Source organism: Macrobrachium nipponense, chromosome 39, assembly GCF_015104395.2.
Source record: "Macrobrachium nipponense isolate FS-2020 chromosome 39, ASM1510439v2, whole genome shotgun sequence".
In the NCBI taxonomy this organism is placed as follows: Eukaryota; Metazoa; Arthropoda; class Malacostraca; order Decapoda; family Palaemonidae; genus Macrobrachium; species Macrobrachium nipponense.
This window is the reverse complement of record NC_061099.1, coordinates 36,164,780-36,188,046: the sequence shown is the minus strand read 5'-3', so window position 1 is coordinate 36,188,046 and position 23,267 is coordinate 36,164,780. Positions and strand designations below refer to the sequence as shown.

The window sequence follows — 23,267 nt, the reverse complement described above, 5'->3', positions numbered from 1 at the left end:
CAGCGTCCCTACGACGGAGATAACCAAGTTGGCCCACAGGTTGCCGTCTGATGGCGAGGTAGGAGATGGCCCTACCTCCAGACTGGCACAGTCTCCTGGAAGTCGGGGTCGTCTTCGAGGGCAGCGCCCCCGGAGTCGGCCGCGACCTTGGATACTGTGAGGGACCACAGATCCAACCAAGAGACTGCCTGGAAAAGCCGCCATAGCGGTAGCTTCCAGGCCCAGTGCCTCCTGCTGCGAGAACCACAAGTTCTCCGACAGGAGCTGCTGCAGGGACACACCTGGAGTTAGCCTAGCTAGCTCCGGGTTAACCTGTTTGGGCGGTATTGGATCACTGATGGCACGTAGAACTTCCGCTGTCGCTGCAGAGGAGGAGGAAGTAGCTTGGAAGACCGTCCTGACTTTAAGTGAGTCTCTCGTCCTGAGACGAAATTCTCCACCTGGTCAAGGACTGAGTCTGCAAGCTCAGATCGCGGCAGTCCCACCGTCAGTTTGGGTTCCCTCTTCGGGCCCCAAAATGACCTCGAGCCGGGACGTGGGCTACCCAGATGGTGGTAGCGGCGATCCTTCCCCCAGGTCGTTGTGCTGACGAATCAGCGCAATAACCTGGGCAAAGTTCCTCTGGATCTCAGGAGTCACAGCGTCCTGAGGAGTAGGACCGTCCAGTCCCTCCAACAGGAGCAGCTCTCGAGACCCTCCTCCTTCAGAAGGAGGAACAGCAACAGACCCCTGACGGTCGCCTCCAAACCAACTTGCGCGTACGACCTGGCTGGTCCCTAAGACCATGCCTGGTGCGTGCGGCATCGTGACGGGATCGTGAGCGGCGCACCTCTCACGATCACTCCTAGGTACCTCGCTCTTCCGGTGTAGCCCGAGGAAGTGAAGTATAGGAGAGACAGACCTGACGCTCCCCCCCCGCTCGCTGGCAGGACCAGCGTACGTGGGGGACTGCAGCCGATCCACCAACCCGCGGTGGGGATCGATCTGCAGGCCTGGCCGTGCCGCTCACCTCCTGTGGCGAGCGGCTCGACTGAGCACGTCGACCCCGGTCCCGTGCGTCAGACGAGCTGCTGCTGGCCACCGTCTCCGTCCGGTCCCTGTGGGAGCGGCGGTCAGGTGATCTACAGAGCTCGCTTTCGCGGTGAGACCGGTGAGCGTCCTCACGGCACGTCAAACCGCTGGTACCAGCCGAAGCTGGTGCCGTTGGTCGAGGGGACCTCTTCCCAGCCTCAACCCAGTGGGGCCGTTCAGAGACCGTCACGTCAACCCGACCGTACCGGCTGGTCGCTACGAGAGCGGCCGCTGGCCTGGCGAGAGTCACTTGCGCGACTCTCGACAGTCTTCTGCTCCGTGCCTCTGTCATGACGGTGAGCAAGCTCAGGCGTCTTGACTTTAGCTGCACGGTCGCCCGAAGGAGACCGTACACTCGGACCTTCTCGCGAACGAGAAGTAGAGCCGGTACCTGGATTAGCAGCAGTGCTACCAAGACCAGCTCGGATGTACCAGCAGTAGCCAGCACATCCTTGGTCCCCGTCTTCTTCTTCTTCTCAGAAGAGGAGACGGGCCCTGTTCCCGAGGGAACAGGAGGACCAGCAGAAGCACCCCCCGTCACGCCAGAGCGAGACGGGCCCTTCGAAGGTCCCGCAGGAGCCTTCTTAGGGGGGGTGGGGGGGAGGAGGCAGCCTTCTTCTTCTTCGGCTTGGAAGCCTTAGAAGTCGAAGGGGGAGAGGCGGCAACAGACGACGAAGAAGACGATGAAGACGACGACGACACATTCCTCTTCTTCTTCCTCTTCTTCGTCAGCTCTCTCAGGACGGACGTCAGGTCTTCCATCCACGGAAAAGTCGGGCCAATTTGCCGAAGCAACACGCCCCGACTGATCCTGTCCGGAAAGACCTGAGACCCGGTTGCAGCACCTCCATGACGAGACGCGACGTGGGCAGGGGCAGGCACGGCAGGAGCGGCAGGGACATCAACAGCAGGACCAGCACCATCAGGACCAGCACCAGCAGGACCAGCACCAGCAGGACCAGCACCAGCAGGACCAGCACCAACAGGACCAGCACCAGCAGGACAGCACCAGCAGCAACACATTCGGCATGAGCGGTCCCGCACCGCGCGCTTCGTAGGAGGCCCAGCGGCTGCGAGCGGCTGGGCCAGCAACACTCGCTGCAGTACGGCAGGTACGGCAGCATAGTCCGGCGTCACAGACCTCTCCAATTCAGCCAAAACTCATCATTGGGGGGGACGGGACGGGCGGTAGATCCAGGGGCGAACTTTTGGACAGCGAAAGTCGGGAGTCGGCAGCACATAGAAACCAGGTGGCGGCGGCACGCACCTCTTAGGTACGGCAGCAAGCGGCTTTTTGGATTGATGCCGTTGGAGTCACCGACGCAATGTGTTGCGTGTAAACCACATGAGGAGGGGCGGCGTACGCTGGTGCGGACACAGTATTAGTCGTTGTTGTGACTACACCATGAGTTACAACTGCCGACCCCGCTAGCCGCTGAATCAAGCCCTGGATACTGGGGGCGCCCTGCATCCCAAACCCAAGCGACGCCCACACCTGTCCAAGGTCGTCACTCACAGAAGGGACACCTGAGGGAGGAACAGTCGGGTCAGTTAGAGGGGCACCCTCACGCTTGGGGGAGGACGAACCCCACCCAGAGCGGACGGAAGACCCCGAGTACAATTGAACATCCGGGTATCGGGCACCCTCCTCCACACTCGACGGATCGAGTGAGGAGAAGGACTCCGAAAACCCCCCCGCAGGGGAAGGCGCAAATCGTGGGGGCTGAGCTGGAGGCAGGAAGGATGACGAGGTATCCGTAACCAAAGGAGTCGCTGGAGAGCTTTCCGACGACTCCTTGGTCGACCTACCGCCTCTTCCTACCCTCGTACAGCACCCACTGCGCCTCGGACCAATTTACACACACATTACATGGTTCGGCTCGGGAGCATTCTTCGCCCCCCGACACCGATAACATAATTCATTGTGGATCAATGTCAGGATAAGAGCGGAATCCGCCGCATTTACGCCCCTCCAGCCCGGGACACACTCTACGGGCAGCTGGTGGGCGCGGCGAAAGCTCTTCTTGATCCATAATAAATTCAATTCACTTCACAATGAAAAATGAAAAAACAAAAAAGAGTACTTACAATTTCATTCAAGACCACAAACAAACCAGTCAGAAGAAATTGTAAACATCCAAAGCACACGACGAAATAGCGGGCAGAGCGATGACGAACACGTCCTGTCACACCACGGCCGAAAGCAAAAGTGATTCTTCACCGCCCGGGCCGCGCGGGCGGCAGCGCACGATCGGAACAAGCAGTTAAACTACCGTTCTCCCCTTGTTCGAAGCTTACGACCGTCCCAGCTGCCGCTAGTTACCTTCCTATTGTTAAAGGACCGAGGGTTTGTATTACGTATCGGAACAAATAAAAATTTGGTCAATTGCTACGATCTTTAATTGTGGTGGGTAATGTAAAGATCACTACTAATTATGTTTACATTAGTATTATAGCATGACTTAATATAACTAGACCAACCGAGTACCATTTCTACTCTCATACAACTTGCCAAACGATTTGTTCTTAAATGATAATGAATACAAGATGAAAACTGGAGCATGGAAAAGTTGAAATACCTGAACAGCTATAGCCTTGGCAAACTAGTCTGTTTTCTTATGAACTGACAGCCTACTGTTAAGAAATCAGATTGCATCGCTCAATGGGTAGTTTGCTATGAAACCTTAAGACTTGTTAGCAGTTGGCTATAGTTGAGACCAGAGGAACAGATGAAAAGTAAAAGGCCCAAAGCAATGCAGCTGGGACCAAAGATATCCTACAAATAACCTTTAATATCATGTACAGTGTGCCACACAAGGCGCACTGTCGGTGGTACCTTCCTTTGGGGGACTTGAAGCTCAATGCAATGTGTTGTAAAATTTAATCAATTGCAAATACTATGTTAAAATATTTTTCAAGTTTTACAAAACCTAATTTTTTATATCTGACCTTCTACACAAAGCATTTATTAAAGAAACACGCAACATCTTTCTAAGTATACTAAAGTACTAATCTAATTATGATAGAATACACTGACATTCAGTATGAGTTCCGATTTCCTTACTTGGGTACTCTAGTTACACCAAAGACAAACAATAGTGTAACCTATAACCCTGATATTTTCTGGCAATTTGTCATCCCTAATTTCAAAATTTCAGGTAGCTTTGTAAATGTAAATACATATATAAAATAACTGCCATGTAGATTTACTCTGGAAATTTCATTTATATGATTGTGGTAACAACATAAATGTCAGATTAGATTAAAAAATATTTTCAGTCTGGTCATCTGAGCATGATAAAATACACTTTAATACGGAACTTGAATGTTCAGACGAAGTAATTTTAAAAATGCCTCATAGAAATCCTCTTTCTTGAAACAATTCATACTGAAGCAACAGTCTGTTATTCATGAAATTGCAGCAACAAATTATGTTCTTAAATATGTATGATGTCTAGATATACTTAATATATTTGTAAAGTCAGTTTTGAGGCAGACTTCAAGTTTGATATACATAAGCAGTTTGTAATGACTATTTGTACCTTAACACTTTTCTGTAACTGATCAACCTGACCAAAATATGAATAAAGGTGGTTGCTAAAACTGTATTACCGAGTCTTCAATGCATTCAAAATGAGTGTGAACGCCTAACTTTCATAAATTTAAAATAAAATACTGAGCAACATAATTTTCATAAGTTAATGAGCATAATACTTACTGCACTTGTGCTCCAACCTAACATTTTTATCTAGTATGACAATGCTCAAAATAAAGGAAACCTAATCCTTTAGTACTTTGTTTTACTCCTGCACAACACACTTATTGTTCTTTAGCCCGGGCATAAAGGAAAAACTAATCAAGGAAGTGACAGGAATGTCCACAATAGGGGACAGAAATAAAAATAAAGGAAAAGAAAGAATTTACTTAGGTGTTTGATGGCTTTAAACTTTACAGTGACTAACTACTGGTGGTTAAATGTTTTTAAATTTACTACAATCAGAAATTTTATTCCCATGTCTAAAATTTTAAGTTCTAATGGTAGTACTAGAGCTTGAGTCTTGACAAATACACTGCAACTACAATCGTTTTCACAAATACACTGCAACTAAAATTGCTCTCACGAACACACTGCAACTACATGTCTCTCACATCTCACTCATCAGGTGTGAAATATTCTTAAATCATACTTTTTCCTTAATAAATCATATTAGTATATACAGTTATACAAAAAAATACTAACAACCAACAAACACTAAACAATAATCACAATACGTAGATTAATCACTCTATGAAGCTCAGCACCTTTGGAAAGACCTTACAAAAGTAAAAAAATCATGGCAGTCCAGAGCATTTACAAGAACTAAACTTCATAACCTGTACGTAAAATCATCATCCTGACTGGAAATACAAAAATATAATTGCCATATGATTGTTTTCTCTCATTTATGAAGTCACTGCTTTAACAGTTTCTCTTAGAGGAAAAAAAAATAATTTCAGACGTAAAAAAAAAAATGAAACTAATGTTTTTATCAAACAGAATAATTTTTGAGAGAATCAAGTTTTGTCAAATTAATTACAACACTTAGCAAAAACAAATTAATTACAACACTTGGCAAAAACAATGTTAGACGGGCTGATATAAAAATTCAAACAATGGTGGGTTATAAAAATCTCAGCTTTTTAGATGAAATCAGATAACTGTATGAAAGTAAGAAAATAGTTCAATTCAAAGTTGCTGGAATATAAACTATTTATAAAAAGTAATTTTGCAGGGAAGAAAGTGCATAACTTACAAAATTATTATTATTCAAAAATAGTAACTAAAGTAACTTCTATAACTTATTATTAGTAGTATTTTTGTTATTGAAACTTCTCTACTAAACATATGAAACAGTTTGTATATGTTATCACCAATCAAGCCATCTTTCCTCATCATACACTATGCAAACAACTGATTTTGAAAATATCTCGTTTTGTGTCTTTCATTCACATTCATACTTCACTTATATAAAAGGCAGCTGGCTTATTAATAAATACATACATTGCATCTTTTCCTTTGAAAGACTACGCTAGCTAAAATTGTCAGATTAATGATCAGCACCTGTATCTCTCATTTCTTTGACTTTTTGCGACACTAAAAACATTCAACAGCTACTAGAGTATTAATACACCACCTTGTTTTAAACCTACATAATTTGTATTGAATCAATCAATCTCTGGTATATAGATTTAAATACTTTACATAGCAGTAGTATCACAGGGTTTTTTAGGTCCATATGCAACTTTTCCTCTTTACTCTTAAACAAAAACTTGCACAACACTGTATCTAAAAATCCTTCCCTTTATCCGATACTATATTGCTCTTCATGTTACGTACTGGTCTCACTTTCTCAACCACGACCCTATTGTTTTACCCCTATGCTTCTTCTCACAGTACTCTTCCCCTTCTCCCTTTCTACACACGAACAATTTCTCCTCTCACCCATTCGTTTGGAACTTTTCCTTTAAAACACTTGCACATCCTGCTCAGGAACTCAATTATGCTTTCAACAATGGAGAGAATTGCCCAAATTAGAATCCCGTTAAATCTACAAGAATTTGCATTTTCCAACATTTTAATGATGCAATCCCTTTCATTTTTAGCCTTCTTTTAAATTTAGGCACTCTCAGATTCACATCAAACTCTTTCAGTCTTGCACCTTAAGACTTCCTTTCTTCTATCCTCCATATTCAACAACTCTTGAAAATATTCACTCCATCAAGAAATTGGTGCACTTTTTAAGGCTTGTCTCTACTTCCATCCTGTTTATTCTAAAAGCCATTGCTCTATATCACTTCCCTGTTTAAGCTTTATACACTACGTACCTGTATTCCTACAGTAAATAAACCATGCTGATTGTCTTGCCCTTAAAGCTAACAATCTTTACCTATTCTCTTACCAACCCCTTCAAAATTTCTCCCCCTCTTAGATCTTTGTTGTCCTTTTAATCATCAACTGTTTTCCTCTTAACCCTCACGCCGAAGCCCTAAAAATCAAAAACCTTCTCCGTATGCCGGACCCAGTTTGGAGTGAGCACGGAAGCGGAAAAAATACTTTTTTCAAAAACTAACAGCGCGCTTAGTTTTGAAGATTAAGAGTTCATTTTTGGCTTATTTTTTTGTCATTGCCTGAAGTTTAGTATGCAACCATCAGAAATGAAAAATAATATCGTTATCATATGTAAATAATGCGATATATCGGTAGTAAAAAAAAGAATCATACATAATTGTATTCAAATCACGCTGTACAAAAAAAAAAAACGGTCAAAGCTAACGAGTTACTTTTTTCTTCGTTGTATTGTACACTAAATTGCAATCATTTTGATATATAATACATTGTAAAACAAATAAAAGCAACATCGGAAAAATATTATCACAAAATGATGTACGAATTCGTAACGCGCTGAGGACGTAAAAAAATGTTATTTTCAAAAATTCACCGTAAATCTAAATATTGTTCTAGAGACTTCCAATTTGTTTCAAAATGAAGACAAATGATTGAATATTACAATACTGTAACGTTTTTTAGATTAGAATTGCAGATTTCGACCATTTCGGACGAGTTAAATTTGACCGAATGTCGAAATTTTTATATATATATTTTTTATATGCACATATTTCGGAGATGGGAAAAGCTACCACCTTCAATTATATTTTATTGTTATTCTTCATGAATTTGCGCACATTTTGTATATGAAACTTTATAACAAAACGGCTATTATGAAAAGGAGCAAATATAGGATAATGCGATGTACGCATTTCGGAGACTTGCGGCACGAATCGGCGCACGGAGGGAAGTTAAATATATTTTTCAAAAATTCACCATAAATCACAATATTGTTCGGTAGAGTTAAATTTGACCGAACGTGATTTTTTTTCTATTTATCGTGATTTATATGCAAATATTTCAAAAAGAGAAAAGCTACAACCTTCAATCATTTTTAGTTTGTATTCTACATGAAATTGCGCACATTTTCATATATAAGAAAACTTGATGTAACAGCTAATTTTAAATGGTGCAAACATTTCGACAATCGCAACAAAAAAATTCTGATCTTCTCGGAAGAGTTACCACGCGGACTAAAGGAAAATGTTTTTTTTTTTTTTCATAATTCACCATAAATCGAAATATTGTGCTAGAGACTTCCAAGTCGTTGCAAAATGAATGTAAATGATTGAATATTACTAGAATATAAGAGTTTTAGCTTACAATTGCGTTTTTTCGACCATTTTGGTAGAGTCAAAGTTGACCGAAAGTTGAAATTGTTTTTGCACAACGTTATTTATATGAAAATATTTTCAAAACTGATAAAAAGCTACAACCATGTTGTTTTTAGTTGTATTGTGCATGAAATTGTGCATTTCCATGCCTATATAAAACTTTATGTAAAGGCAAATTTATATGGTGCAAACATTAGGACAATCGCACGAAAAAATTTATCGGAAGAGTTACCCTGCCGCGAATGTAAGGAAAAGTTTTTCATAAATTCACCATAAATCGAAATATTGTGTTAGAGACGTCCAATTTGTTGCAAAATGAAGGCAAATGATTGAATATTACTATAATATAAGAGTTTTAGCTTACAATTGCGTTTCTCGACCATTTTGGTAGAGTCAAAGTTGACCTATAAGGTTGAAATTTTTGCACTTAACGTTATTTAAATGAAAATATTTCAAAATTGATAAAAGCTACAGTCATGAGTATTTTTTTGTTGTATTTTAAATGAAATTGCGCACATTTTCATATATAATACTTCATGTAAAGGATAATTTAAAATGGTGCAAAAATTATGTCAAAGTGACGAAATAATTTTTGAGATGTGTCACTGATACTTTTTTAGTGCGATAAAAAGAACTTCGCGCTTCGCGCGCGCCTGCGTATCGATTGTAAACAAAAACAACGCCTTGATCCGTGAACTCCCAGCATCCCCCAAGGCGCGTGATTCAAAAGTTTTCGGCTGGTAGCCTATTAGTATTTTTCCGCAAATTTAAAAAAAACTTTTTTGAGTCGACGTATGATATGTCCATTTGGCATACGGGAGACATTTTGACTTGACGTTTAATACGTCCATTTGAGAGTTCCTGTGAACTAACTTACGAGCCCTTGTCCGTGATTTTCCAAAGAGGATTGTTGTTTTGGTAAATAAGAGCTTTCAGTCAAACTCTCTTATTCTCATTTTCCTTATCAAAACTTATTTGCCCTAATTACACTGATAACATTTATATATACAAATATTTTTCACCAGATAGTTATCAGATATACTTCTAGCCAATACTTTTCCCATCATTTCAATCTTGAAAATTTATTTGCTATTTTCTCTTTCCAGGTACATGTGCACAGAAATCTTTTAAAAATCTCATGGAAGTGCACCTACTCAACAATCGAGTTCCTATCAACACAAATTTCCACAAGACTCTCCCCTCTTTCAAACATTCTACGAACAATCCTACGCCATATCTTTCTCTACCTCCTACCTTTGAATTCTAGTCTTCAAGTACCACAATTTCTTCTTGTTCTCCAAACCAAATTTTAATATTCTACACTAAACTAAATTTTGATACATAGTTTTTCTACAATATCTCGAGATCAATACTTCACATCTTTTAATTTTTTCTTATAGATGACAAGGATATTTTGTTCTTACATAATAAGGAACATTACAGTGGATGAAGAGGGACAAGACAAAACAAATGGGACAACAAGTGAATGCAGATGGGGCTGAAAGGATGCAGCAACAAGCCTAAACACAGAATTCATTCAAAGAATACTGTTTTAAGTTATGTATGTCGAAATTGAGGCTAGAGACAACTGAAAATGATACTTACCATCTACAAACAAGGAAGTTGGGTATATGTATACCCTAGTTTAAAAGTCAGTTTTGAGCGCAACTAATGTGATTCTTACTTACCAGCCCTTCTGTTGCTGATCACCTCGGTGCTGGTCACTTGGTCTTACGAAAGGAATTCTAAAGAAGCGCTGAGCATCATTATTTGCTGGACCTGCAGGTTTCGGAGTTACTCGAGGTGGCATGGACTTTGCTGTGTAAGAGAATATAGAGATATTATATGTACTCACACAACTTAAGAAGTCTGTATGTAATAATTATTCCAATAGAATTTTGTAGAAATAGTTTACTGTCAATTATAACGAGTTACAGTAATTTCCATTATTGTCCTTCAATGGAAAGAAATACTACTGTATTTTTAAAAAATCTAACTTATAACATTAAATTCAAAAAATGGTTACTAAATGAAAAAGCAACTTGAAAGATTCTAATTTTCAAACGTTTATTAAATATCCAGAATTGTCAATACTATAAAGTAATAAAAATTTGTCTTTTAGTTTTCACTCCTCAAGTGCTGTACATACTATGTACTACTGTACATACTTTTTCTGATTTTTGTAAGTTAACCAAAATTAGATAACTTAATTTTTTACAGTTTCTGCATTGAACACAACTTTCCAGAAGCTATTTCATTTAATACTGCATCACAAATTACAACAAGCAGTAAAATGTGTAGCAATGGTTATCAGTGCAAAAAGTCTGACATAGCAAGCTCAGTTTAAGAACAATTAAAAAAAACTGAATTTTATGTCCAGAAAATTTACTATTAAATATTTTGCTTCAGCAGCTCATATTGTTCACAATTAAAAATGTTGTTCATTAATTTCATTTTTAAGGTATGGATAAGTTAGCCCAAACTATCACAAAAACAATGATTCATCCTGGAAACGATTTCCACCTAAATTTTCATCTATGCCTATACGTATTTACATACATAATAGGCATTAGACATCATTCTGGTATAACATAATATCCTTGATACCAAAATGATACCAGTGCCCTTGACTATATTATTTACATTCCTACATACAAGTTGAAAATGTCCTGTGGAATTCATTCACAAGGTCATGGAAACATTCTGTAGGGAGCACGATATTCTTCCCATAACAAATGGGAAATGAAACACTGAAATTAATTCTGTAACCAATATGCAATTTAAAAGTTTATACTAGCAGGTTATGCTGATAAAAATCACCATTCATCCTCTGGTAAAAAGTGACGTCTCCAAACTCTTAGTCACATGCAGTCTTCAAACTCAAAAGACGGAAAATAACACTAACCACTCAATATGTTATGACTTTGATTTTAAGCTAATGCAGTCGACCCCTGCCTATTTGCAGTTCCAAAGTCGAGGACCCACCATTTTGCAGATAATTTCTATGGGAACATAGTATAGTACACAGTACTCGCAGAAAATTCGCCTATTCGTGGTATTTTTGACTACATATTTCATGCACTTTTTTGAGATAAAACTATCAAAATACTCTGGTATCAGCATTTTTTTTACAGTTTTTTTATAATTTTTTTTAATGTTTTTTTGTGTCTGAACTATCTAAATGGGCAGTCCTAAGCCTTTTTAAAGGGGTTTTAAGTATTTGCAGATTATAACTATTTGCGGGAGGTTGTTGCCACACACCCCTTGCAATTACACGGGTCGACTGTATGGGCCTGAAAATATCCAGATTTAATACCATATCTCACGAATGCTGTAACATACTGTAATAACTTTGGCATTTGTTTTTATGCAATGCTGTTAAAAGTACAGAAAAATTTCCAACAAAGTTACCGATGCCTGATTATTCATAGCAATGAAACTTTTAAAAGTTCCTCTGAAGTTGTTATAATCAATACCAATATTGAGTAAGTAGCCTCTCAAAAGACTAAGTCACCATATCAGATCTACCCCAAGGCAATAAAATTACAGCCGTAGTACTAATATTTGGAAAAGTGTGCGACTTAATATTCTAGCCTTGCAAGAAGTGTTTTAAAAGAACCAGTTTACAAGAGATCTTTCTGAAGTAATTGTTTTTACATACAGCATTTGTCCCTCTAAAAACTACATGAGATGCAGTACATAACTCAAGTGCAAACATAATTTCTCCCCAATACAAGCTTTTTTTTTCAGCTAGTAGAGTGCATCCTGCAAGTAATTTTATAAAATTCTAATACAGCTGATATAATATGATGCATTAAAATCCCTTTTACCTCATAAGCAAATAATCTATTCTTATTACTGTATCAGAGCCAAGCAGCAACTCCAATTGAGAAATCCCTTAAATGAGAACGTAAGAAGAACAGCTACAGATACATTTAATTAAACATAAGCCCCACTACATCAACAGCACTTCAGAACCAGGTAACATTTGTGGTGATAAGAGTGCATTCATTCCTAATTGTTCACCTAGTTTCCCAAACAAAGTGAAATTCCTACCAAGTCTGTTGATATTTTTCTTCCAGCTCTACCCTTGCCATGCGTAACATACATTACTGATTTTTTTTTAGCCAAAGCATATTTGCATGCACATTTCAAAACGATCGCTGTTTGAAAAAATTTATGCCGATATCTGATTCTTTTTAATAAAGATCAGGATTTGAGTTCTATGCTGCTACAGGGAATATAATGTTTAAATTTTTAGAAAAATTATGAGCCAATTTCAAAACATCTTGAATGTATTTCAAGTTGGATTCATAAGAAACCACTGGAGTATCTTTGCACCAACAAAATTTTGTTGCAATAAAACTTTTTGACAATTTAATGTAACAGCATCTGCATTCACTGCAATAAATGCCATGCATAATACTAAAAGAAAAATCCTAAAAGTATAGGATATCATCTTACCAACGGTGGGTATGTTTGTTTCAAAATCTAAAAGAAAAGAAAGTTGCCTTTTTGTAAACATCTTTCCTGAAACCCTTCAAGTGCACAGACTTCAACCAAAACATATGCATAACAATATATTCAAGATTAAACACAGTTATTCTGCCTATGAATAAATACAAAAGATACTCATCACTGAATGCATGCCAAAATACAGCACACCTATAGTTTGTCAAATCAGTACCCTATATAGTTTGTCAAGATCTTTCCAGTAGTGTATAAAAAGGTGATCATTCATGATTTATTTCCAAATTGTTTAAGGACTGAGAAATAAAAAAAGGGCTTTAAATCTCTTCCAAAATAAAAATAACTCAATAGCATTAGTATAAATGATTTTCGCTTTTATATGAATATAATGATTATGCAGATAACAGCTCCATAAACACCTTATGAAGTTCTTATAGTTTCTGTTTTGTCTTGACTTCAAGTCTAAGAATCGTCCATTAAACCTGCCACTGCCTAAACAGATGAATGAAAAAGAAAGTAACCAAGACTGTGATGACAGCAATGAGCTAAAGGTTTACACCAGTCATTTTGTCTATCAAACTTGTAAGTATACCTGATAGGTCTTGAATACTTTAAGTTTTTCTGCTTGTGTTTTGCTTCTTTGCATTCTCTTTTGGAATTTGTATAACTTCTGTTATTCATGCTGTTATTATTCACACTGGTGGCTTTACATTCTTAAATATTTCCTTGAAGTAACCCTACCTACAGGGAAATAAAAAATTTTGACATACAGTATACTAATCCTTGGGGAACCCACCCAGCAATTCTATGATCCAGCCAGCAATTCTATGATCCAGCCAGCAATTCTATGATGTAACCATATAATACCAGGTGATACCGCTTTCATCTGTCTATGCACCATGGGTCTTAAAACTCATGGTGACCCTTAGCAAACCATTCTGGCTCGACTTTTCTATAAAATCAGGTTAACAAGGGAAGGTATGTACTGAAATGGTGGATTAAAACCATTTGTAATACAAACTATCTTGGGAAAAAATGAACACATAAGGCCAAGGAAAAATTTTATATCCCAAAATCTTTTTTCCAAAAAGGGAAAGTATGGGAACCTTGTTTAGCTACATCTGTAGCTGCAAAGTTTAAATCAATCCAGAAAGGAAAAATACCTTTTGACATGGCTAAAGGATTCAAGGAAATAGGAATTTGAGTAAAAGAACTATGTATTCACAGACACTGCATTTGAGGCATTAAACTTGTACAAATTTCAGTCAAGATCAGTGCTGGATAGGAAAAATGCAAATTCTTCACTGACTAAGAAAAAGGAGAAGGAAAAGGACAGTTGAATAGTAAAGGAGTATGAAGTGACGAAGACCTTAAAAGGAAAAACAGAGAGGAGATCACTAGCAAGATGTTAAAATTGAGGTAAGTAGGTAAAGTAGGAATAACTGCAAGAACTTTACACCAACGCCAATTCACATGGATGTTCAAAGAAATACACAGTTCAACAACTGAAGACACCTTAGGGAAACATTGACCATATACTGAAAGTTCCATAAGTTCCATATCTTTCACTGATGCTGCCTCCTAGCAAAATTTTCAGGCGATGAAGAGTTATCCTTGCAAATCTAGTAAAGTTTACCCTTAAATTCTTTTAAAAATGTGGAAAAAAATAACAAAAAACAGATGCTATTACAGATTTTGTCGACTGCAAGATTGTGAACTCACATGTACTTATCGCAGAAACAATTAGGTACAATGACCAATTTAATTACTACAGAATACATATCTATTAAAATCAATACCTTTTCATTAATTCATTCCTTATTAACCTAAAACTTATCACTGTCTGTTTCTAAAGTCCTATCATTTACCTACATTCAAGAGGCATGAACAGATAATGCATACATGTGGACAACATAGCTCGTTAAAACGCTGTTATCACTATAAAGTTTGATCCCAGCCTGACCCACTAGTCAATCTGGCTGTGAATGGGTATTAGCTACAGCAGGAGGCAAAGGGCATAAGGCTAGTACCTTCATTCCAAAATAACCTGGCTACCCATAACGATAGATTGTAAATACATTATACCACTACATAATCACCAACAAAATTCTCAGCTTAGGTCAACTGAGACCACATGCCTGTTTTTAAGACCAAAATCTGTGGAGACTCAGTCTGAAAAACACACACACACACAGAATGGTGATTGTACAAACATGATGCAAAAAGAAAAAAAAATATGACAACTATTAAAAACAGAAATGGCAATGCAAGATTGTTCCTTGCCATACGCAAATTTTAATACCATACTGTATCCTATTCATAGGAATGACTGAAAACTAGGCAAGTACTACATAAACAATCTAAAAATTATGAGTACTCAAGTCTCAAATTTAGTCCTCTCATGCATGTTACTCCTTGAGTTGATGATGGCAGTGGCAAAACACAACCAAATGGAAGCCTTTTCATTATTTAAACACTGATTTTACAACATACATAATACTACACAGTACTGATTAACATTTATTTTGGTAGAGGATTTCTTACTTTTATTTTTTCTCTTCATTTAACATTTTGGAAAATAATACATTAAATAATAATCATTTCAGGCACTGAGCAACAAAATTCCAGTAAGATAAAGCCTAAAAAATTTACTATACAAAAACAAACTGAGATATTTGTCCAATGTTTTGTATACTGTTTAATGAGCATGCCCATTTAAAAACAAAAACCAAACACAAAACTAAGCAAAAAATGAAGATACTCTCCAGTATTTTAATGGCAAAGATACCAAAACAGTACATCGACGAATCTCCAGTTCTGCAGACTCTAGCATGGGATACAGGGCAATTATGTATATGTACTTGAAAGTATTCTTAAAATTCACTGATATAGAGGATAAAACCAGTAAACTAAAAGTATTAATCTCTAATCTAATTTAAACATACAATATATTTTAAATAAAAGTAATGTTGGAAAAGTAGAAAAAGCTAGGACAAGCATAAAAAGAATGTAATGGCTATATTTAAAAAAAAATTCAAACTGAAAAAAAACCACACGTTCAACCAAAATATAGCTACACTCTGCCTACAGCTTAATTTATCAGGTGAGACATGTTAAAGCCAAAGAATTGGGGACAAACATTTGCAAATGAAGCATTAAAAGGAAACTCATCAGTACTACCTTTTGGTATATAACCAACAACTCGACAGACTTGGCCAGACTCTGTCACGTAGGTCATACTGTATGCTTTGTGAGAGAAAAATAATCTTAAATTATAAAAAAACGAAAAAATTTCTATGCTAAGCTTCCAATGCTTAGACATTAAGCAATACCCACCTTCATCAGGAATTAAAAAATCTGTGCAAAAAAATATTAGCTCAATAAAAAATAATTTTGATACTTTTCATGGGAAAAAAACCCTCCCAGATCTACCACGATTCTTTAACAATCTCTCTGGCTTTTTAAAAGTAATTATTAGCTGCAGCTTCTTTGCTTCATTTTATTCTTCATTTCTAAAGCCAAGAAATCTGTTAAAGATATTTGATAAATAATGACAGCAACAATATAAAATTTCAAGTCAAACAGAAGAGCTTGTAAAAAAATAATAGTTCAAGCAAAATCATTTAAGAAGGGTAAACAATACATTCTGAGTTTTCTGGGGGATGATACTGAAGTTAAAAAAAAGGAAAGTAAAAGTTTCAATATGATGAAAACAAGGTTTGCAACAAAAAATAGCATGAGTGATTAGATGCTAATATGTATTTGAAAATGTGATATAAACAAAAATAGATATCAACATGATGAAAATAATTACAGGGTATGTGATACATAATTAAAATCGGATCACACTGACTATCAATGCAATGTCTTCAAAACAATAATTTGGTTTCCCAATCTAAAGATACATGTACAAGACTTTTAGTAGTTTCATATTCTACAATTTTCATACAGTATTTAAAAAAAAATGCACTTTATCCTGCATAAGTACTGATTTTCCAGTAACATCAATTAAAATAAGGTAGTCAATATTCTTTTTTACATTTAATGCCACTGAAATAAGAAATTCACCCCAATGTAAGACTTCAATGACTTTCATCCTCAGATTCTATACTTATTTCTTGAAAGCAATGTACTTCCTTGTTATATGCTATGAATTATAGATTCAATTTGATTCTTATATATGCCTCCAATTCCCTTTTATCATATTCGGATATTAAGTCTGGAAGCTTGCTATGGAATGGGTAGAAAAGATTAGACAATGGATGGAGCCAGATACAGAGAGAACAAAGATCCCCTCCATGAAAGCCTACAACACAAGAAATTAAGGGAAAAGAAAACAAGTGAGGTCAATGAAATAATGGGCAATAATACACACCACCAGTACACAGAAACAAATAACTTGGTATATGCAGGAGCAAGATTAGTAGCAGAACTGATGGGGATTCGAACACCAACACCACCAGCACAACCAACCCAACAGAAACCAAAACAGCAACCTCCTTGGAAAAGGCGCCTGGAAAAGCAAATAATGGTAATGAGATCTGACTTGAGTAAACTGAAAGAGATGGCAGAAAAAAACTAAGAAGCAAGAAAACAAGGGAGGGAACTCAACGAGAAATACAAAGTACAAGAGAGGGGACTAAACAACACAATAGAAGATGTAAAACAGAGGCTTAGGGAGGCCAAAGCACATAAGATCCAACGGTACATGAACAGGAATAAGGGATACCAACAGAACAAACTATTCGGAACCAACCAGAAAAGACTATACAGCCAACTAAGAGGGGAAGACAACCACCCAGAAATTCCTGAAGCCGAACCAAGTAAGAGACTCTGGGAAAACATGGAGCAATCCGGTATCACACAACAAACATGCAACATGGCTCCAGGAAGTCAAGGAAGAAGAAACAGGGAGAATAAAACAAAGATTCACAGAGATCACGACAGACACAATCAGACACCAACTAAAGAAAATGCCAAACTGGAAAGCCCCAGGTCCCGATGAAGTCCATGGATACTGGCTCAAAAACTTCAGGCCCTACACCCCACGAATAGCAGAACAACTCCAGCATTGTATCTCAAATCACCATGCGCCCAAATGGATGGACCACAGGAAGAAAAACCATCCTTAGTACAAAAAGACAAAGACTAAGGGAAATATAGCCAGTAACTTCAGGCCTATCACCTGCCTACCAATAATGTGGAAGTTACTAACAGGTATCATCAGTGAAAGGCTATACAACTACCTAGAGGAGACAAACACCCATCCCCCACCAACAGAAAGGCTGCCAGAAGGAAGTGTAGGGGCACAAAAGACCAGCTCCTGATAGACAAAATGGTAATGAAGAACAGTAGGAGAAGGAAAACCAACCTAAGCATGGCATGGATAGACTATAAGAAAGCCTTCGACATGATACCACACACATGGCTAATAGAATGCCTGAAAATATATGGGGCAGAGGAAAACACCATCAGCTTCCTCAAAAATACAATGCGCAACTGGAATACAATACTTGCAAGCTCTGGAATAAGACTAGCAGAGGTTAATATCAGGAGAGGGATCTTCCAGGTGACTCACTGTCCCCACTACTCTTCTAGTAGTCCATGACCTTCCCATGACAAAAGTACTACAGAAGATGGATGCCGGGTACCACTCAAGAAAAGAGGCAACAGAATCAACCATCTGATGTTCATGGACGACATCAAGCTGTATGGTAAGAGCATCAAGGAAATAGATACCCTAATCCAGACTGTAAGGATTGTATCTGGGGACATCAGGATGGAGTTTGGAATAGAAAAATGCGCCTTAGTTCAACATACAATAAGGCAAAGTGACGAGAACTGAGGGGATAAAGCTACCAGATGGGAGCAACATCAAACACATAGATGAGACAGGATACAAATACCTAGAATAATGGAAGGAGGAGATATAAAACACAAGAGATGAAGGACACGATCAGGAAAGAATATATGCAGAGACTCAAGGCGATACTCAAGTCAAAACTCAACGCCGGAAATATGATAAAAGCATAAACTACATGGGCAGTGCCAGTAATCAGATACAGCGCAGGAATAGTGAATGGACGAAGGCAGAACTCCACAGCATAGATCAGAAAACAGGAAACAAAAATATGACAATACACAAAGCACTACACCCAAGAGCAAATACGGACAGACTAATACATAACACGAAAGGAAGGGGGAGAGGACTACTAAGTATAGAGGACTGCGTCAACATCGAAAACAGAGCACTGGGGCAAATATCTGAAAACCAGTGAAGACGAGTGGCTAAAGAGTGCATGGGAAGAAGGACTAATAAAAGTAGACGAAGACCCAGAAATCATACAGACAGGAGAATGACAGACAGAGAGGACTGGCACAACAAACCAATGCACGGACAATACATGAGACAGACTAAAGAACTAGCCAGCAATGACACATGGCAATGGCTACAGAGGGAGAGCTACAGAGGGAAACTAAAGGAATGATAACAGCAGGCACAAGATCAGGCCCTAAGAACCAGATATGTTCAAAGAACGACAGATGGAAATAACATCTCTCCCATATGTAGGAAGTGCAATACGAAAATGAAACCATAAACCACATAGCAAGCGAATGCCTGGCACTTGCACAGAACCAGTACAAAAAGAGGCATGATTCAGTGGCAAAAGCCCTCCACTTGAGCCTGTGCAAGAAACATCAGCTACCTTGCAGTAATAAGTGGTACGAGACCAACCTGAAGGAGTGATAGAAAACGATCACGCAAAGATCCTCTGGGACTATGGTATCAGAACGGATAGGGTGATACGTGCAAACAGACCAGACGTGAACGCTGATTGACAAAGTCAAGAAGAAAGTATCATCATTGATGTCGCAATACATGGGACAACCAGAGTTGAAGAGAAAGAGAGGAAAAATGGATAAGTATCATGATCTGAAAATAGAAATAAGAAGGATATGGGATATGCCAGTGGAAATCGTACCCATAATCATAGGAGCACTAGGCACGATCCCAAGATCCCTGAAAAGGAATCTAGAAAAACTAGAGGCTGAAGTAGCACCAGGACTCATGCAGAAGTGTGTGATCCTAGAAACGGCAACACATAGTAAGAAAAGTGATGGACTCCTAAGGAGGCAGGATGCAACCCGGAACCCCACACTATAAATACCACCCAGTCGAATTGGAGGACGTGATAGAGCAAAAAAAAAAAAAAAACAAAAAATAATAATAATAATAATAATAATGACAGAGACCTTGTCTCAGGCCAGATGTATGAATATAGCAGCCATTTCTATGGTATTTAATTTGTATAAGTAGTCTTCTCTATGCATCTTGTAGCCTTTTCAAGAAAAGAAGTTATGTTGTAGAAGTTTATTTCCTCTGATGTTTTTGAATCATGTTCTGTAACCATCCCCGAGTTACAAAAAGTAAAGAATTAAGATAAATATGTTCCACAGTGCACCTAACTAAAAACCACTTGCCTACTATATATACCTGTGTAAAATGTACCTTAATTCATTCATTTTTGTAACTCAGTGGATGGCCACCAGGGCAAGTGTCAAAATGTCAAAGGAAATAAAACTAATCAAACATAAGACTCTACACAAGTTAATTGCAACAGAAACAGCTATTATATGCAATAGCAATAATATAATAATAAATAATAATAATAATAATAATAATAATAATAATAATAATAATAAATAGATTCAATTGAGAAAATGGGTTTTTACCATTTATAAGAAGTATATTTTTTAAAGGACTGCAGTGACCTAGGAAAAGGTTTGTTTATTCAAATTTTAAGTAAAGCATAGTATCAGTCAAATCAGAACAGTAGAAATAGTGAAAAACAAGTGATACTGTACAGCTACGAATCAGTAAAATGGTCAGCATAGGTGAAAAGTTGAATTAATGTTTCTTTGTACAGGGTGACCATAAAGTAATTCCCTGATTAATAAAATTAATAACTTTAAAATTATTGTGGATATGACCGTACAACTTTCACATTCTGTTGAGCAATTACTAAAGTTTCTTTTGTTTGCCAACAGATGCTACGCTGGTCACTATCTGCCAATGGAGTCAAGACTAGCAGTAATGGTGTCACTGCAGGGTTATTGGACCTTTTATCTTTGCTGAACCAACCATATCAGCAATTGTTTATCTGGACATGCTGGAGCATTATGCTGCACCTCAATTAGAAGAGTTTCTGGATGCAACCTTCCCCAACCACTGGATTGGGAGAGATGGCCCAACAGAATGGCCACCACGTTCAACAGACATTACCCCTCTTGATTTTTTCTTATGGGATTATATCAAGGATAAAGTGTATGGTACACCATTACCTAATGCTGAGACCTTAAAAGCAACGATAACAGCAGCTCTAGCAATGGTAACTATGGAGATGTTGGATAATACCTGGTGTGAGATAGAATTTCACTTAGACCTCCTCCGGGCAATATAGGGGGCATATTTTGAAATTTATTAGTAATTTAAAATAACTAGTCATTGTTGTTGAAATTGAAGAAAACTTTATACCTCTACCTAACATGGTTTGTGTGTAATAAAGGTCTGACTTTATGGACATCCTGTACTTTAGTCATGTGGACATAATGAGGAATGATAGCAAAGTGGAAAAAATTGTGTACAATCTGAGGTCTTAGAAGGACAAAGAGGGAACCCAAGCAAGTACATGTTAGAGGAGTAAAGATGAGGTGGATGTTTCTTTGCATGTGGGATGATCAACATGACAGCAATTGTTTAGTAGTTAGGTGATAACTAAAAAACTTATAAATGGGGGAAAAAAATATGCAAGTGCTGCCCAACAGTGGAGTATCACTAACTTATGAAACCCCTTTACTAACAATATCACAGATGCTATTGGTATGTCAATACAAAAAAATTATCTGAGGAGGTGGAAGGAAGGTACTCCCAGGTGAACAAAAGTGGTTTCATAACAAGCCCATTCCACTTATTCCATTCTTGCATAAGAATGGTTTTAGTTGCTTTACTTTGTCTTGCAAGAATATCGTAGTCAGCCAGTAGTACTGTACATTTATGGGCAGATCCTGTGGTCTCAGGCAGCCAGAAATCATTCTTCTTGTTTTCCATAACATAAAACAGTGAAAACTGAGTTGCCCTTGGTTTCTCTATGAAGATAAGTTAACAAGAGCCATCTAACTACCATGTGGCAAAACTGGTTGTCATCATGAATCTTGATAAATAGTCCCTTTAAGATTAGTTAGAAATTATAGACCATGATCTTGATAAATAGTCCTTACTAAGATAAGTTAGAAATCATAGGGAACTTGACCAATATAACTGGCCCACATCTGCTGCGACAACTAAAATGTAATTGTTGGCAGTATCATGAACAGTATGCATCAGCATACTCAAGTGTGTTACAGACCAAGGGATAAAAAGAGAGTGAGAAACAGAAAGGCATATGGAATAAAATAGTGTTAAACATATGAAGATCATGCTTTTTGTTATGCCTTTTCTATGTCTCTCCTCCTACCATGGACTTCAGCAAGGATATTGTGGATATTCAAGGGAAGGGCTCTCTCATGATGCACAGCAACTGTGGGAGCCTCGTCAAACTACTTGACATTTTTAAATGCTATATTGAACAGATCCTTTTAATAAGTGTTAAGATTAGGTTCAAATGAGCAAAGCTTTGACAAATGTGCCAAAGGTGTGAGGAGTTCCATGGATGCCTCAGGGGAATTTCCCACTAGTATAGTCTTTCATATACCTGTTTGATATACTCAACAACAAGGAGGGGGTGACTTCTCATTAATTCAAACCAGACCAAGTATGAGAGAGGGGAAAATAGCATTTTATTACCGTATGACTTCAAGAATTCTACGATACAGAGATTTTCAGAACTTAGAATTCTATGCTGGTAGATGACAGGAGCCTGCCAATCATAGTAAATACAAGGATCTGTCAAGGGTGCCAAATGACAACAGCTCATGGAGAACAACAAATATTTTTAAAGCAAGGATACTTCCCACAAATAGCCTACAGTAATTTAATTCAAGAACAAACTTTCTAATCCTAACTACTATGCACAATTCGAGAGTTTAAATCTGATTTTTGGGGGTGAAAAAATGGCTCCTCTCAAATCCTTGATGAATTGTCCAAATTGGAGTGTCAAACTCTGTATGAAGTGCATGACACATTTAGTGTCATATGGCACTATTCCATGGACATCATCTCATCAATTTACAATAGACATTAATGGTTAGCATATAGCCAAAGACTTACAAAATGCAAAGACCTGAATTATGCACTATACAGAGCAAGCAAAGGAAAAGTTCAATGACAAAGCAAAAACATACTGGAATACTTAAGGGATGCTGGCAAGGCATCACCTGTTAATAACTTTATAATTATTGCATTTTTCTAATAAGAAATAGAGAATAAAGAATAGGATAATTTAGTAGACTCTGAACCAATAATGCTT

The 23,267-nt window shown here is 38.1% G+C and overlaps 1 protein-coding gene across 1 annotated transcript in view; it reads right to left on the bottom strand.

Annotated features, from left to right (window-relative positions):
• LOC135210297 (unconventional myosin-VI-like) overlaps positions 1-23,267 on the bottom strand; it is a 49,108-nt gene that overhangs the window by 9,845 nt on the left and 15,996 nt on the right. The window contains 2 exon segments of the mRNA XM_064243180.1: positions 10,020-10,149; positions 15,982-16,047. Of these exon segments, the coding sequence (XP_064099250.1) occupies positions 10,020-10,149; positions 15,982-16,047 (196 nt within the window).